At 29.5% G+C, this 19,155-nt stretch overlaps 1 protein-coding gene across 1 annotated transcript; it reads left to right on the top strand.

Annotated features, from left to right (window-relative positions):
• The first annotated feature begins 17,441 nt into the window (after positions 1 to 17,441).
• LOC100809761 (zinc finger CCCH domain-containing protein 20) lies at positions 17,442 to 19,155 on the top strand. Its single transcript, XM_003516219.5, has one exon. The coding sequence runs from the start codon at positions 17,875 to 17,877 to the stop codon at positions 18,925 to 18,927; it is 1,053 nt and encodes a 350-aa protein (XP_003516267.1). The 5' UTR covers positions 17,442 to 17,874; the 3' UTR covers positions 18,928 to 19,155.

Below are 19,155 nucleotides of genomic sequence, written 5' to 3'. Positions count from 1 at the left end.
GCGATCAGTATCACATTAGTGCATTGCACCATAAAGTCATCCATGGTCTTCCACCATGCTCACCAAAATTTCCACAACATAGTTATAATAGAAATTAACTTATTAAGGGACAAATATAATGAGAATAATTTGACTTGTTCGATAATTATGTATATATGGAAGATCAAAAGTAAAATATTATTTTAAAACATTATATATGTGTATTTTTATTTTTATTTTAATCATTTAAATATAATTTAATGAGCTGTCATTTATAAATATTCGGTGTGCATGTGTGAACTGACTATTCAATTTTAAATTAAAAAAAAGTCATGTAACTTAAGTTTTAAAAGAGGATGTGACTTTAAAAAAAATTAATATTTCCCATTTATTTATATTTATACTATTCAAAATGTATTTTTGGTTGAAATACAATAATGAGATAAAATTTTACATTGAATAAAAAAAATTAAACATCGTATAAATGAAAAAATAATCTATAAATTTAAACCTTAAAATTTTAAATTAAAATATAATATCAAATTCACTTGTATAATTAATTATCACTAATATATATATATAATCTCTCAGTATTTATCTGGTTCTGTATGACCTCATCACGGTTTTTTTTTTTTTAGAAAAAAAAAGGAATGAATTGGATGTTATTATTTTATTCATAACACAGATTGTAAATTTTGTACATTGGATATAACATGGGAATCTATCTCATGATGTGAAAGCTCCATCCAGTACAAATCAGAAAAACTAAAAGCTAGTTAGAATAATTTATCGACCACTCTATTTCCAGTTCTTCTCGTATGCAAATGCCACACTTCACCAGAGCTCATATATCTGCACTCCTTTATTATGTTTGTGAAGTAAGATCTTCCAGAACTTGTGTGTTTATTAATTTCAAGCTTGATAAAGCAGCAAACTATCAGTCTCAAACACAATATGTGTGAAACATATATAATATTGCTGCATACCATGCCAGCACACAACCACATCGTTCATGGTTTCCTTTAAACTAATTTTAAGTTTTATAACATATAATTTTATCAGTTGAATATTAATTAAATTAATTACTGATATTTTTGTGTGTATCTACACTAATAAAATTTGATCCTAATGAGTTTACTTCTTGATAGTTTACACTTAATGACACAATAATGATATGGATAATAGTTAAAATATTTTAAACTTAATGTTTTTTCCAGACTCTTTTTCTTTGATTTGTTTCATCCCTCTGAAAATTATATTAAAAGAAATAAAAAACACAAAATCCAAACTCAAAGTTAGTCCAAACTTGACCGGGCTATATATTCCAATCCTAGTCTGATTATGATATAGGTTTAATCAGATTGGATTAAAAAAACTAACATTTAATTTGTGTTTATAATTTGGAATCTAAATATTACATTTTATCGGATAAGTTCGGATTAGTCCCATAAGCGCATCTATTTTGTTTTCTCTACTTGTTGCTTAAGAAAAGAACCATATATAAAGGCAATGAATAGTGAATGTGACATGTAGTGAAAGAAAAATAGTGACCGTGACCTAATTTACAAGAGTCATGTGAATAAAAAACTTATAGATAGCGAGATGCGAAACATCAATTAAGTAACGGAAGCAAAAGTGAATTCAGCCAACAAATTTTTTATATTAAAAATTGTATTTAAACAATTTTTTATAACAAAGAGAGATAAAAAGAAAAAAAAAAGAGTATAAGATATACTGGTTAATATAATAAAAATAAAAAAGTAATACTCTATAAGTCATAAAAGATATTATATGAACAATATAACTTTTTATATTTAATTCTAAGAATTTATGATCAAATCTCGATATAAAAAATTGTGTAAGGAAAGAATTAAGTAAGCTATGGTTACTGACTTACTGGGGAGGCGAGAATCTTAAAAATTTGAATTAAAAAAAAATTAAATCATTGTAGCATTGAACTTTGAATTTCTGGTTCATGGTTAGGGTGTACACGTTGCCCATTTCTTATCCCCAAGATCACATGCCCTGATTCAGCATGTTTATTCCTTCCCCGCAGGGCAAGTAAACAGTAATATTATGGTCGAGATTCCCGAAAGCTTTAATTGGTCCTCATTGAATATTACAAATGACCTAAGCAACTAAACCAAGATCATGTGAACTGATGCTGTAAGCTAAATCACATTTATATTTTGGTGTAGTGAGAGGAAAGGATTGTTTAAGGTCTTCGATTCTATGCAAAAGGGTTTTAATAATAATACTTAAAAAGGCAAATGGCAATAAAGGAATCTTATTAAGGAACCACTGGTAATTAATCGTATAATATCATCTACTTTCCTATATTAGAATTTGCATGTGTTCATATATAAATATAAATATGAAATAACGATTTTAAATTATTTTTTTTCAAAAATAAACAAGTCACTCAATCTAAAATTCTACCAATTGTGTATGTGTTTATATTCAAATGTGAGTCAAATAATTAAATAAAGTAGAATTTTAGATGGACTGACTTAAAAAAATAAAAATCGTTATTTTTATATATTAATTTATTTTCATTTATTATAGTAGGACTTAGTTTCTTATAGAAGTGGATAAAAATAAATAATTTATTAATTTAACCCTTCTGTCTAACTAAAAAAATATAATAAGAAATGTATTAAATAATATTTATATATAATATTAAATAAATATTTTGTCATTTTAATATTTTTCCATCTAAAAAGTAAACTTGATTTCAGTTTTTCGTAATTATTATTTTATTTTTTTATTTCATTTTCAGCACACACTTAACAATTGTATATTGATAATGAAACACATATAGTGCTTTAGTTAAGTTTGTAGTTAAATAAATGAAGTCACTTAAATCCTCATTTAAATGAATTTATATTTGATAAATTTATTTAAGACTGTAATAAAAAAAAATGTTAATTTATGCATAAACTAATGTGTATAAGCATAAAAAAATCCACGTGTGTATTTTATAAGAGTATTTCAGTATGTTATGATTTTTAATACGTATAAATGTAATTTATTAAAATGTTTTTTAAGGAAAAAAATATATGCTAACACAAACCTCATATATGAAGAGACAAAGAGATCAAGTTTATTCCAAAAATTCTGCATAAATTTGTTTAAAAAATTGCAGGTCAATTAAAAATATTTTCTATTCAAGTAAATGAGTTGGTCTATAACTCATACTAAATTCATTTAACTTACGAATTTTGTGAACCCACGTAGATTCATATGCCTATGATTTTCTTAATTTCGCGTGAATCGTGTGTTAGGATGGAAATAGACCTGCTGGAGCTGAAGCTTTCGCCCTTCAAAAAGCCTCGAATGGATTCAAGCTATGGGTCTCAGCAATGTGATCATCGAAACAAATTGCAAACTAATAAAACATCACTTGGTCTCTGGCGGACGGGTCTCTCTAATTTCAGTTTCTTTATAGCAAATTGTAATATTTTATTTCCATTTATTAACAACTCAAGGGTGAGTTTAGTTAATTAAGAGGCAAGGTAATATTATGGTTCATACAAGGTATAAGATAAGTTAGATAATTAAGAAAAAAGAAAAGAAGAAAAGAGTCATGAATTCAATTTCCTTTGCTAACAAAACTAACATTTTAACAATTAACGTATGCAAATAAAAATATTTTTATTACTCATAAGGTAGCAAGAATATTAAGATATTAGGTTGATTCTCACAATTATGATTGTATTCTTTTTCATATTAATGTAGTTATAATTAATGTAATAAAATAAATTTATCTCCTCTAACTTAAAAAAGGATGGAAATAAACCATAAAAAATAAGATTTTGCTTAAATAGGTTTAATTTGTTTTAAAAAATTCAAGTTTTAAGTTTAATTTGTTATCTTTTATAGGTTTTACTTTTAGATTTGGTATGAACTATTTGAAAGTTTAACTTATCCTTGTTTGTCTACTAAAACACCTTTTTCATATTAAAAAATTGATATAAGTCTAATTTATCTTTACATAAGACAATAAGTTTTAACCTCTAGAAAACAAATCACATTAAATAATTAGAAAAGATTATAGTTGACAATTTGAAAGGTTATCACATCATTTTACAACACACTCTAACATTAGAGACTAAAAGTTGTAACATAAGAAAATTCAAAAAACTTTAAACAATCAAATTGTTTCTAGGAACAATTATGAATGAAAATAAACCCCACACACTAATTAAGAAAGAAGATAGACGAGAGAAGAAAATGTAATTTCTTTCTTGATTATTCAAACGTGTTTTTATACATCACACATATAGACATAAAAATCTAACTAACTAATTACATGCCAAACACTAACTAATTGGACCACACACGGTGGACAACACTTACTGTACAAGTCCAAGACTTAGACTGGACAAGCCACACTGAACAATCCAAGTCTAAGACTGGATGACACTCTTCTTGCGTCCATCAAATTAAGTAACAACACTCATCCTTAATTTGAATGACTTAAAGAGATAACTCCTAACATATTTCTTAGATCACTGAATTTTCTCCCTTAAAGGCCTTAGTAAAAATGTCTTCATTCTGTCTTGCAATACTCCAAGACCAATTTTCCTTTATTCACTTGATCTCTCAGAAAGTGAAATCATGTTTCTATGTGTTTACTCCTTCCATGTGTAGCAAGATGTTTAGTTAAGTCTATTGTTGATTTGTTATCCATAAATAGCTTGACTTTTCTTGATTTCTTCACCTTGATTTCTTGCATCAATGTATCAAGCTATACAACTTGACAAGCACTCATTGAAACTACAATATACTCATCCTCATATGAGGATAAAGCCAACATAGATTCCTTCTTTGAACACCAAGAGATTGGTGCTCCTCCATACATAAAAAATAACCTACAATACTCTTTCGATCGAACTTGTCATCACACCAATTTGAATCAGAGTACCCAAGCAATTCAACTTTTGAGTTGTCACTCCCTTTAGGAAATAAAAATCCATAGTCCAAAGTTCCTTTCACATAGCACATTATTCAGTTGGCTGCTAGTAAGTGAGACACTCTTGGTGTCTCCATAAATCTGCTTATTAATCCAACACTAAATCCTAAATCAAGTTTGATGTTACACAAATATCTAAGTGATCCAATGATCTGCTTGAAGTACAATTTATAAGTTCCTTAGTCCTTTCCTTCTCAATTACCAATCCAATTTCACGTGGTGTGACAACTAAATTACACTTAAACATGTTGAATTTCTTCAACAAGTTAGTTGCATACTTGGTTTGGTGCATCACAGTACCATTCTCTATTGTTTTGAATTCAATCCAAAGAAAGTAGGACAAGAGCCCCAGATCACTCATCTCAAACTCCTTCATCATTTTCTTCTTGAAATCTTCAATCTCCTCTTCATTGCTTCCAATCACTAGTAAGTCATCTACATAGAGATGCATTATCAATCTATACCAGTGACCACTTTCAAGACCTTTAGATACACTCCATGCTCAGATGTGCATTTAACAAAGCCTATTTGGCTTAGAAAGCTGTCAATTCTTTTGTTCCAAGCATACGGAGCTTTATTTACCTTCTTTGTTATATCAAGCCCTCCATATGCTTTATTTAAAATATCCAATACTTGTTTGTTGTTGTAGCTTTGGAAATTTTTCCAAAGATTGCAGCATCAACACACTGATGAATCAGGAAGTGTGCTTTAGAATCAAGCTTCTTGAATTCTTTATATTTTGCCTTTTGTTCCTCTATTGCATTTCTTCCTTATTCTTGAAACCTAATCTTAATGACTTCTTCCACCTCTTAGAAGTTGAAGATCGCATTCATCTTCACACACCAATCGTCAAAGTTATTTCTATCAAACATTGGTAAATTTCCTGAGAAAACACCAGTTGAACCCGCCATGGTTCATTGCTTAGATTCTATTGAATTCCACACCAAGAAAATGCGCAAGACAAAGATAAATCCACACTAGATAGTATTTATCACAAAATAGAACATCTTACACTTTAGTGGGTAATACACACAGAGAGATCCATGATTGAATTTGCTCTACGTATCAATTTATTGGGAACAAAACTACTCCCACAACTCAGTATGGAAGCAGATAGATGAGAGAAGAAGAAGTAGTCATTTCTTTATTGATTACTCAAGTGCACATACATTCACTCTCTATCATACAACACTCATACACAAACCCGCTTTTATACATTACACATATTGACACGTATATCTGACCAATTAACTAATCATACAATAAATACTAATTTATGGGAGGAGACACACTAAATGACACTCATTATACAAGTCTAGGCCTTATACTGGACGACACTCCTCTTGCATTCATCAAATTAACTAACAATAGGAACTAAAACCCAAATTTTATAAAAATTCAAAGCCTAAAAACTCAGTTTAAAAAATATGATTTAATATTACTTTTGGTTCATTAAGTTTATTTTTAGTTTCATTTTGATACATTAAGTTAAAAAAAAAATTGTTGTAGTCCTTTATATTTCCGAAAGTTTCATTTTGATTCATTTTTCCTATATTTGTTAACAACGTTGGAGGTTCTGTTAACTTAAATTTTTTGAAATAATTAATTTAAAATAGTTACGATATAAACCACTAAAAAAACCCAACTTTCCCTTGTTGATCTTCTTCAACCATGTTCGTAGAATCACCTCGATGACCTCCTCTGCCTCTTGTCGTCATGCCTCTCCTTCCACCCTATTGCCTTATTGTGCAATGCTGCCGACAAATACGCCTCCTCCATTTCCACCTCTGTCTGTGACATCCCTCATCCATGTTGCCATCACCCTCAATGTCGAGTACCTCTGTGACTCCACTCTACACATGCACCGCCTTCGTGCCACCAACGACCCCAAACCTACTGGGGAACCATCAACACCCTCGAACCTTGAGACTTCTGTTGAGAGAAAGAGGACCTATTTCGAGAAGTTGTTGAGTGAATTAGAGAGCTATCCTCTTGGGAGCATAGTGGACGAGTTGGGTGTTGTAATTCTTGTGCGAATTTGTGTGTTTCGTGGTTTTGATTTGATGTCTCTAATAACATTGATTAAGGGTTTGTTTTAGATAAGAAAGAGGGTGAAGAAAAACAATGATGTAAAAGAAAACTTTTTATTTTGTGTTTATAATTTTTAAAATTAAACAAAGATAGGAGTGATTTTTATCACTAATGTTGTTATAAGAAATATGAAAAATGAATTAAAATAAAACTTTTGAAAATATAAGAAATTTAAATATATATTTTTTAAATTTAATGTATCAAAAAAAAATTAAAAATAAATTTAATGGACTAAAAGTGATATTAAATAAAAAAAATATACTATTTTGTTTTAAAATAAGACAAGTAGAATTAAAACCTGTGTAAATCATGATTAATAAAAAAAAAAAAAAACCTGTGTGTAAATCATGCAAAACTCGAGAGCCATAAAGAACAATAAATGGCCACATGGCAAGAGATTAGGAGTAAAGACTATACGTGTATGGTCAAAGATGGAGGGAACACGTGGATAATGATCCGCATCCTTATGAATGGCAGTCGCAATCAATGCATGCAAGATTTAAGATTTTTTTTATGGTATGTTATGTCGGAAGGTCAATGGCCACCCAACGCTTCCTAAGTCCATGTGCCCCTCACTTATTTCAACGCTCATTTGATTAGCAAAGCATAAGGACTATAAATAGATGTAATTACCCAAAAGGGTTTTTTATATTAGGACGAAACATTTATTAATTTTATTAATAATTAATATTTATTAAAAAATTTAATAAGACTTTTTTCTTTTAATTATATTTTTTTATATCATAAGACTTAAATTTAAAATTTTATTTAAGAAAATCAAATCTAATATAATTTAAATTAATAACTTATTTGTATTACACAAAAGTCTCTGACTCAATTCCTGTGAAAGCCATTCTCTTGAGTATAGATATTACCCATATCAGTTTAACTTTTAAGATTCTGAAGTTTTCTCTCCATAATTTTCATAATCAAAGCATAGATGTAACTCAAACTATAAATATTAATAACATTTTTAAGGTATTTTTTATTATTAAAACTTATTAAAAATTTCAATTTTATGAGATTTTATTTAATGAATTTATTTATAATTTTAAAAGAGTGTGCTAAAATTAATTTGTTAAAAAGCGTGTTAATGACATTTTTCCTATCCCAATAAATCGGCATGTTTAGATAATTTAAAAAAAATGTTTATAGAGAAAAATTAAATATGAAAAATAACCTTTTTTATAGACTAAAAATAATTTAAGGTTTTTAACTTTTTTAAATTTTTTTATAATTTTCTACAAGTATTTATAAACATAAAAAAAACTTTATTTTCCTTAAAAAGTTTTAGTGGCAATATTTTATAATTGAAAGCTTACATAAATTAAAAGTTAATTTAAATTGGATGTGAACCTTGTTTTGTTGATTTTTTCTATTTATCAATAATCATAAAATAAATTTTACATTGTTTAATTTTTTATACACGAATTATATTTAAAAATGTAAAAATAATGTAATGTTTTGTAACTACTATATTTCAAATCAAATCATTTTAACTTATTGATTAAGAAAAGATTTAAATATATTTTCGTTATTTGAGTTTTACTTTCAAATAATAAAGAGATATTTAAATCTTTTTGAGACAAAAATTGATGAAGCTTATTCAGTTGACAACTCGTGATGATTATACATAGGATAACGGTTTGTTAGAGGACAAACGAAAATTATGAAGTATCATTCAGGATGATAGCTTTCAAATTTGAGGTGATAAAAATCACCTTGACATGTAAATATTTTACATATTATCTTATTTTGATAAATAATTTTTCAAAATAACCCAATTTAATAAAAAAAAAGTCACATTTATGTTGATTATGGTAGTCTTTTTCTTTGCTAACTTCTTTCATTTATTAATATTTAATACACAGCACACAAGAGGATCTATTATATTTTAATCTTATATTTTTTCGTAGCCCAACTCTTAATTAATAAAAAGATTAGTTCAGACCTATAAAAGGAAACAAATCCTAGAAGCTAACTTCATAGAGGTGGGAAAGTCTAGTCACTTAAACACACCATGTTTGCTTAAACACTTTACTACATGTGGGCGCATAATTCGTTGCTTACGGTTAATTAAGGTGCCAATTTTTTTATTAGGCTTCTTCCGCAATATTCATCACTGGTATTTAAAACTCATTTGGCATCTATCAATTTGTCCCCACGCATAATTTTGACGTGTACGAATTTTTAAAATTACACTCAATATATTTTTTTTAATGCAAAGATAGGTCATACTTTAGTTGTTTTCATTCACCTTAAAAAAATTGTTTCGTAAGTTTTTGTAAAACTTATTTAATTGTAAGATATTTTATTTTTTTTATAGATTACTTGTATTTTTTTACTAAAGATAATTCTATTTTAAATAGATAATCAATATATGAGGTAAAAATATATTTTATTATTGAACACTTGCAAAACAATTCTAAGTTAAACATTCATTTCAATTTCAAATTATAAATATGAAATTATGTTAAATATTTTAATAAAATAATTATGGTCAACAAAAATGTTTTTTTATTTTATTTTAAGGTAATTACATATTTAATGTTTAATTTTATGAGCATGGTTAAACTCTAAGAATTTAATGTTAGCCAATTATTCGCTTCAGTGATAGTAACATATATTTTAGTTAAATAGTTAAATTTGTCTGGAAAATTATTGATAAATTGATTCTTAAAATATTAAAAAAAAAATTTAATCTTTTAAACATATAAAAAATACGATAAATTAGTCATATTGGTAATTTAATAAAAAATTTGCTTCATAAACTTTATAACATAATATCAAATTAATCCTAAAAAAATATAACTTAATATTAAATTAATCATTAAAATTATTATTTAAACAAAATAATTTCACAAATTTCACATTAAAATTAATTTATCATACTTTTATATATTCAGACATTAAATTATATTTTTCGTCGTATAAATTTATTATTTGGTTACATTTTGGGAGACTATTTGACTATTTATTCATGAATAAATGTTTGGTGTTTCATTAGAAAATGCAAATAAACGTGGATGAGGAAAGTGGTAATGTGGTTGTGGAGAGAGTGCAACGTGTAGGGTAAGAGGACAAAAGAAAGGACAGGCATGCATGTGGCGTAATCGTAGAAGAGGACGACGGAAGAAGGCCATGTGTAGGAAGCTTAAAGTTGTCAGCCCACTGTTCCTTGTTTCTTTCTGTTTATTTAGAAAAATTTACATGGATTCTAACTTTAGAGAAAAAAAAATATATAGATTTAATAAAACTTGTGATATGATAAGAAGAAATAATAAAATAAATAAATATATACTCGTTTATTTATGCTACTATTGCCTCTATTGCTAGCTGCTTAAAGTTTGGAACGCACACCCTTCTTTTCTTTTATTTGATGCTTCTTCTCTCATAGTACTACTACTACTACCCTACCCCCTTCCCTTTTCACATGCCCAATGCCACCACCAACTGTTGAATTCAATTATATACTACATTGATTCTAAATACTTGTGGGTTATCGGTTATCCTCCACGTTTGCACCAACCCATCCCATTCTGCCTCTCTTGGGTGGGACAACAATCATTATTCAACCAAAAGGATTGTTCACATAGAAATAAAGCAACATGAACACACACCAGATATCAAACAAACCAAAGTGAGAAGGATAAAGAAAGAACTAGAAAGTTAATTCATTCATTCTTGATCAATGACATTTCTTTTACACTTAAGTGCTTGTTATGCTCAATTAGTCCAAATTCAAACTTTTACAGTTCACACGTTTTGGACAAATAATCATCCCGTGAACTTCAAACAATAATGTGGCTACTAATTATTTAATTAAATGTGGATATATATATATATATATATATATATATATATATATATATATATATATATATATATATATAAAATTAAAGGTAAATTGTTCATGACAGTATTTCATAATGTGGATAGCTCTCTATAAAGAGCTATTTATTCATAACTACACGATAACAATAAAGGTAAACTGTTTATGACATAGTATTTCATGACAAGAGTAAATTATATTAACATTGTCACATGAGATTATGTGAGATTATACAAACCTTTTCAGTTTTATTTTTAAAATTTTTTACAATAACCTCCTCTATAAGGAGACATGATGTAATTAATGAAAGTAACTTACAAGGAAGTGTTAGTGTATTATTCTTCAAACAATATACTAGGAACTAATAAGGTTAATATATGGATAGAGGAAATAGGAAAAGTTTGTGAAATCTTATGAAACATGAGAAAAGAGTGTAATTCACTTTATAATTAAGTTGAATCAGACTTATAACCAAATAAGTTAAGATTAAAAAAATTAAACATGATTTGATTTTTTTTATTAAAAAAATCATATTTCAGTCTAGTCGATCAATTTTTCTTAAATTTAACAGATAATTATTCAAATAGATATAAATAATATAATAACATTATTAATTATTAAAATTTATTATAGCATTTTGAAATTATATACTTGTTAGCTAATACTTCCTTCATTTCACATTATTTAACGTTTTAAAAAAAGAAATTATTCTAAATATATATGTCATTTTATAAAATCAATGTTACATTAAAATATTAAAATGTTTTCAAGAGTATATACTTAATAGAAAGAATAAATACATCATTAATTAAAAAATATTTAATATTTATTTTTAAATTCAACAAATTTGTTGATATTTGTCTCAAAATCCTAAGTTAAACGTTATGTATTATGGAACGGAATACAGGGAGTAAATACTTAATAGTAATTTGAAACGGAAGGTAGAATGGAATTAGGGTATAGGTAGATTATTATGAGAAATGTCCTATAGTTGTTTTAATGAGTTTCCGTATGCTTGTTAAATAAATCACCAACCACCCCTGCCACAAGGATGCAACATAGCAGTTCATTGTCAAGTGAGGTCCCGTAATCCATAGAGGATAATATGTGGCCCACTCATACAAAATTGGAACATAAATATTTGTCCCAACATTTTATGACATCCACTTCACTACGTAAGTATAAATACGCTCTTGCTCTTGCTTTTTCGTGCCACCACCAGTCTTTCTCCTCTAACCGTCAACAACAATCATGTTTGGTAGTATGCTATAGTGAGCAAACATGCATACGTCAATAAGTTAACTAATTAGTAATCACAGCACCAAAAATAATCCGTGTCCAACAAACCAACAGTGCCATGATTCGGTGCAAATTGCCTAATTAATTAAAGAGAGCGAAGGATGTAATGAGAAATATGTTATTTGGTTTTGCAGTTCTAGAAAATTCTTCCTAATAAATGATGAGGGCCAACTAGTTTAAAGCATTCAAGTGAAATATGTTTGTTCAACCCGTCTTTCTAGGTCAAAGAAAAGATTTATCTAACCTTGTCTATTGTGTGCATCCTCTTGAAGATTTATCTAACCTTGTCTATTGTGTGCATCCTCTTGATATGTGAGGATGAGGTTTATGACATCTAAATTAGGAATGTGTAAAAAAATTGGTTTGAATTATACTGAATTGTAATGAAACTTAAATTGAATTAATTTTTTTTTGAAGTACTTCAAGAAAAAAGAAGTATATTATTTCATAAAATCAATCCTGAATTGTTTTTATAAAACTTCGTTAATTAAATTAGTTTTTATTTAAATTTTTTTGTTTGAAAAAATAATTCAAAAACTAATTTAAAACTGATTCGATTCTTAGAATTAATTTAAAATTTATTAAAATTAATTCAGTTCAGACTCAGTTTTTAAAAATTAATTCAAATTTAAATCAATTTCTAAATCAATTTAACAATTTGAATATAAAATCGAATGGTTAAAATAATTTAAAACCAATTCGGATTTTTTTACCAAACTAATTTTTGAATACTCCTACTCAAAATATTATACCATGTGACGTGGATCTCAGTACGTAATTGGTTTTTGTCGGCCTCAGGACAGGTATCTGAAGATGATGGGATCGAATCCGCTAATTGAAGGATCAATCTAGGTCCGATCGGAAGAGGAGTAAAGTATAGGAATCGGATTAAGATTTGATCTATCTGGAGGATACACAATCCTCTGTCTCAAACACAAAATGCCTAAAGGCTAACTCATAAGAATTGGATTAAGATCCAATCCGAAGAGGACACATTCTAATCCAAGCAACGTACAATTATCAACTACGTCAGGGGGTGTGTTCATCACAAAATGGAACATTCTCAAAACGTAAAAACTGTACAAGGGAACTGTGACAGACCAATTTGCACATGATGGAAAATGTTGACGTTAATTGAAATGGACGTTTTGTGAAGACTTGAGTGAGATTAGCGGTTCACCTCTTTTACTTGTTTGGTCTGTTGTTTAGTGTTTCTCTATCCTTGGATATTTTTGACTTGTCACAGAGTTCACTTACCTTTTCGGAAAAGAAAAATAAAACACGAAAAAATGAATCTGATGTTTGAGAACAACACAATATTAAAAAAAAAAAAATACTTATGCTTAGTAGTTCTTTTAAAAAAATAAGAGATTATTATCTTCAGTAAACTCTTTCAAACGTACACCTTCTTGGACATACTTACACATGTCATGTTGCATATTCTGAATCTAATAATTTCATAAAAATATGCAAGAATCTATCTACGAAATATTAATCCATAACAAAAGGGTTGTTAATAAAAAAGAAATCACATGCACGTTAATATTTTAATACATTAATAATTTATTAGGGATGAACACTACCACTTTGCTATGTAATGTGTATGGTATTTTGGAGTGTTTACATGGAGTCGATCTGAGTCTGTAGTGCGTTTAATTTGTAGAAGCTTTTGTTGATGATTGTATGTCTTGCTTCTAATCTATGGAGCCCTATCATTGAACTCTTTGGAGAAGGGATTGGGTCGTTGGTACTATATATAAATAATTAAAATAACCATGTCCTGCGGGAAGGTATAATAGGGCTGCACATTCTCTACCCAAGACGCGTTCATCTGCTTCTAATTATATCTCTTCATTACTTTCGATGATCCTTAAGTGCTTTCATCATATTCATGTCCTTTTCCATCATGCCAAATCATGCTGCTTCAAATATACTTTTTACCATACGTGGTATTTTTAAACTTTAATTTATGCGTTCTAAGTATAAACTTTCGTTCATATGCCAGATATTACATTTTGTTATTGGATGATAATGATAACTTTTTATGCATAAAGTATTTTTAATAGTATGCAAAATTCATTTATCTTGTCAACAGATAATTCTATTCAAGTCGGTGAAATTACTAAAGAATGATACTTCAAGAAAAAAAAAATTGAAAAATTTGAGAATTACATATTTCTAAAATAATTGTGTTTTTTTCTCTAGATTATATGTATTTTTTTTTCAAGAGATAATTCTATTTAAGTCGGAAAAATTATTATGGACAGTAAAATCTTTCTTTTAAGTATTTAATATAATTATATATTTAAAATTTAAAATTAAAATTTTTGATTAAGGTAAAATAATTTTATGTTAATTGATTAGTATGTTTGGTGGAATTCCAAAGATAATTGTAATCGATCCAATACGTAATGAATTTAATTATGAAAATGAAAATTGTACTAAGATTTCTTTTTATAAGATAAAATTGTACAACCATTCTTATTTTATTTTGTGGGGGTTACTTGATGTATCTTGTCTTTGTTTTAAAAATAAAATATTGACAAAAGAAAAGAAAAAAAAAGGGACGGTGGGCAAGGGGAAACGATAAGAGCGTGGTGAGGGGCTAAAATGACCGGTGACATGAAAGTCAAGTAATGGATTAGATAGCCATGAAGTCGCAGATGATATTGACGTGAGATAAAAACTCTTAAATAACACCATCCACCGCAACAAAAAAAATACCCTACTTTATTTACCAAGGGTCGTATTATATATATTTTATTTTATTTGTCTTGAAAAAGTATCTATGGCTAATATTTAACTAAAACATTTATAATAACAAGGTTAAGAATAATTGATAGATGATTTAATTTTTTAAATATATTGATAGGAGTTTTACTCAATTTTTTAATTAGGAAAGATAAAATTCATTTCAATGATTTTTATATCTTTGCGTAAAAAATATTTATTTATGAGTAGTTCTTATATTTCTTTTGTAAATATTAGCTTTCACAAAGTACAAATATTTGTTAATTTTTTATTGTTTTGTTTCCTTTATTAATACGAATATTGGAGATATTTTAAATTGTAAATTAGTTCATTTGAAAATAAAAATTTAAATTAATTACTAATTTATTTATTCTTTTTTGTTTACCTGAAAATGTAAAATAATCGGAGCAATAGTTATGAAAAATCTAAATGAAAATGGTATACCTATTTTCGGAAAACCAAAAATAAATTTCGCAATTGATATCACCTAAGATAATTGAAACAGTTTTCTTTTTACCACAAGCGTAAGTTATTCTGGACAAGTAGCTATAAATTACTAAAATAATTATAAATTAGGATGTGAAAACTCTTATTACACCAAGAATATATATCTTCTATTGAACATGGAGTATCTATCACATCTATCACAATCTTATATAATAATATCAAATTAAAAGTCCCAACATATGGCAATGTTTACTGTGTAATGTTTCTTAAGCTGTTCATGAAAGAAACGGTCTCATATCATCGGTTCTGATTTCAACTTCATGAATGTGTTTATCATTATCTAAAATGGAAAAGAAAAAAAAACTTGAATTGTATGATTAATCGATTATCATCGTGCATCTACTCCCACTTATCCGATTGTTTTGGCTGACTCGTGAGGGCGTCCTCATGCAATCACACGCTTCTAGTTCTAGGTATGACCTAATTAAGATGTCGTTTCGTAAAATCCACCAGAGCAGTGCCCATGTCGTTCATATTCTACAATTCATTTATATGAAATCTTGTTTTAACATGATTTATCTATTTTGGCAATTTTTTTGAAAATTTACTCATTTTGATAACAATTTAAAATATTACACTTGTTTGATGTAAAAGGCTATTATTCCAGTAGGTTGTACACTGTACTGTCGCGAGGAGTTCGTAGAAAATGAAAAGAAAAATTATGATGCACACCCAATATGCAAAGATGAACAGCTAATGAGAGAGATAAAAATAAAAATATATAGGTTTTTATGGATAATGTAATTTGACACATATATTGAGAGGGAATAAAGAGAAATGAGAGGTGTTTATTAAGTGTATAAAAAACATGAATGTTAATGTATTATTACTTAAATGAAAGAAAAAAAATTCTACGTTCTTAAACCACAAATTCGTAGTATTTATAATGTTGACTGCTTTCACTATCATACCTATATTTATATCCTTTATCTTCACATCCTTCATATGTTTTATACAGCATTATAGATTTTAGAAATAAACATTTCTAAGACTATTGTTTTTAAAAAATAAAAAGAATTTGTGAAAATAAATTTTAAATAGGTTTAGATGTAAATTTCTAAAATACCACCAGTTATATCATTCCTATTGTTCTCATGAGAAAAATGGCCTTAAATATAAATATATGTAATCCGTTATAAATTATAATATGTAAGTTAACAAATAAGATTTTTATTTTCTCATTTTTATGACAATTATTTTTAGTATATATATATATATATATATATATATATATATATACATATATATCGATTTATGATTGGATCAAGCTATACAAATACATATATAGTATTTATACTAGTAAGAAATGACTTAAAAATAATATTTATCCTTAATAAATCAATAGATACTAACTATAAATTCTAATTAAACTCTACAGATAATCTATAATACTACATTCAGCAGAATTTTCAAGTCTCGTATAAGGCGTTGCTTTCCAAGTGGTCAAGTGGCCTAAAAAGAAAACAATAAAACCCGATGACTTTATTAAGCAATAAAACAACACTCTGCCCATTGGTTCAATTTCACCATAAAATTGAAACTATTCTCTTCACTCCACTCTGTGGGCTTTCCAAATTTCCCCCACCTTATTATTTCTTTTCTTGTTTAAAGCGGATAAAACTATGTTCATTTATTATCATCTATCAAAAAAATTGATGCATTTATCGTATAAAATATTTTACATGATCATTCATCATAACTGATCATATATAATAAATTTATTAATTTTTAAAATAATTATTTTTAAAAAATTAAAACAATAATTTATCATTAAATAATAATGTAAAACACTATTATAATTATGGTATAACATGTTTTAGGTGACAATGAAATAAATAAAAATTAATTATGAAATCATGGTGAATGTAAAATAATATATAATTATAATTATTTTTAAAAAATTATGATGACATAATAATATAAAAAGATATTCAAACATTCTAAAACATTCTAGTAATATTCTACTCTTTCCTATTTATATAATATTTGGCATAAAGAGTTTATTCATAGATAGATACATATCTTCTTTGATTAATGTGGCGTATTACACGCTCCACCGCTTTCCGGAGACCCGGGGCGTCAGAGAGAGAAAAAGACGAAACGCGATACAGCGTGGTGATTTATTCTAAATGACCCTCACTAACCGCGACTCACGTGGCACAGAAATTCCATTTCAGTCCACGTACATGGCAAACCAAGAAGCAGCCTGTCACATAAGTCCTCCACACGAGCGCGGTGATCTAAAAATTCCCCCCTCTACTTTTAACCGCAGTGGAAAAATAAAAAATGAAAAATTGCAGTTCATTGATATTTTTAACCCAACCACGGTTACCCCCAACCTAACCACGGTTAAGTGGCACTTTATAAAACAAGCTAACCCTGCCGGAGTTTCTGTAAACAAAAACCATCAGCAACATAAAAAAAAAAAATAGAAAGAAAAATGATGCTCGGAGAACACCATCGCGGGAATCCGACGGTCCTCGTGCCACCGTGGCCAGCCCACGACGATCCGACGGCTGAGATGTACTCCGCGTTCTTAACAAACGACGTCAATGCTGGTGAGTACTCTCCGTACCATCTTCAAGAAGCACTAACGGCGCTGCAGCGTTTTCTGCCGTCAAACGAAACGGACGCAGACTCGGACTCCTCGGAGGCGGCTCAGCCCGACGCGGCGGTGGACGCGTACACGTGCGACCATTTCCGCATGTACGAGTTCAAGGTCCGTCGATGCGCACGTGGCAGGTCACACGACTGGACGGAGTGTCCGTACGCGCATCCCGGCGAGAAGGCCCGCCGCCGTGACCCGCGGAGGTTCCACTACTCTGGCGTGGCGTGCCCGGAGTTCCGCAAGGGAAACTGCAGGAAAGGCGACGCGTGCGAGTTCGCGCACGGCGTTTTCGAGTGCTGGCTCCATCCGGCGCGCTACCGGACTCAGCCATGCAAGGACGGCACGAGCTGCCGGCGGCGCGTGTGCTTCTTCGCGCACACGCCGGAGCAGCTGCGCGTCCTGCCGATGCAGAGTCCGCGTAGCGTGGCAAACTCATCGGAGTCCTACGACGGGTCTCCGATGAGGCAGGTTTCGTTGTCGTCGGCGGCGGCGGCGGCGTTCATGTCTTCTCCGGCGGCTTCTCTCTCTCCGCCAGAGTCGCCGCCATCGGTGAACGAGATGGTGGCTTCTCTGCGTAATTTGCAGCTTGGGAAAATGAAATCGATGCCTCATAATAGAAACGTGTCGGTCGGGTCGCCGAGGGGATCGGTACTCCGACCGGGTTTTTTAAGCCTTCCAACAACGCCAACTCAGCAACCGGTTCGGTCTGGGGTGAAGTGTTTTGATGTTTGGGATGAGAGTTTTGAGGAGGAACCGGTTATGGAGAGGGTGGAGTCAGGGAGGGGAATAAGGGCTAAGATGTTTGAGAAGCTCAGCAAGGAGAATTCACTCGACGCCTCGGCTTCGCCTCCGGATCTTGGGTGGGTCTCGGAGCTTGTTAAGTGAGAAGCCAGTCCTTGTAAATATGGCATGGCTGAAGAGAAGAAGACAAGAAGACAAGAATCTCTTTTTTGTATAGTTAGCTTACTATTATTATTATCATCATCATGGTTTTAAACAGCATTCCTCAACGCAATCAAGGTATTTGGATTCACTGTAATACACAATCTGTAATTGAGGCTGCGTCAGTCGCAATTACCTACCATTTATATAAAGGTTTTCACCCTTGTGCGA

Source organism: Glycine max, chromosome 1, assembly GCF_000004515.6.
Source record: "Glycine max cultivar Williams 82 chromosome 1, Glycine_max_v4.0, whole genome shotgun sequence".
NCBI classification, from domain to species: Eukaryota; Viridiplantae; Streptophyta; class Magnoliopsida; order Fabales; family Fabaceae; genus Glycine; species Glycine max.
This window is presented reverse-complemented; position numbering and strand designations above follow the sequence as displayed.

Excerpts from the sequence above, each read along its gene's own strand:
- LOC100809761 (XM_003516219.5), top strand. The coding sequence starts at position 17,875 with ATGATGCTCGGAGAACACCATCGCGGGAATCCGACGGTCCTCGTGCCA.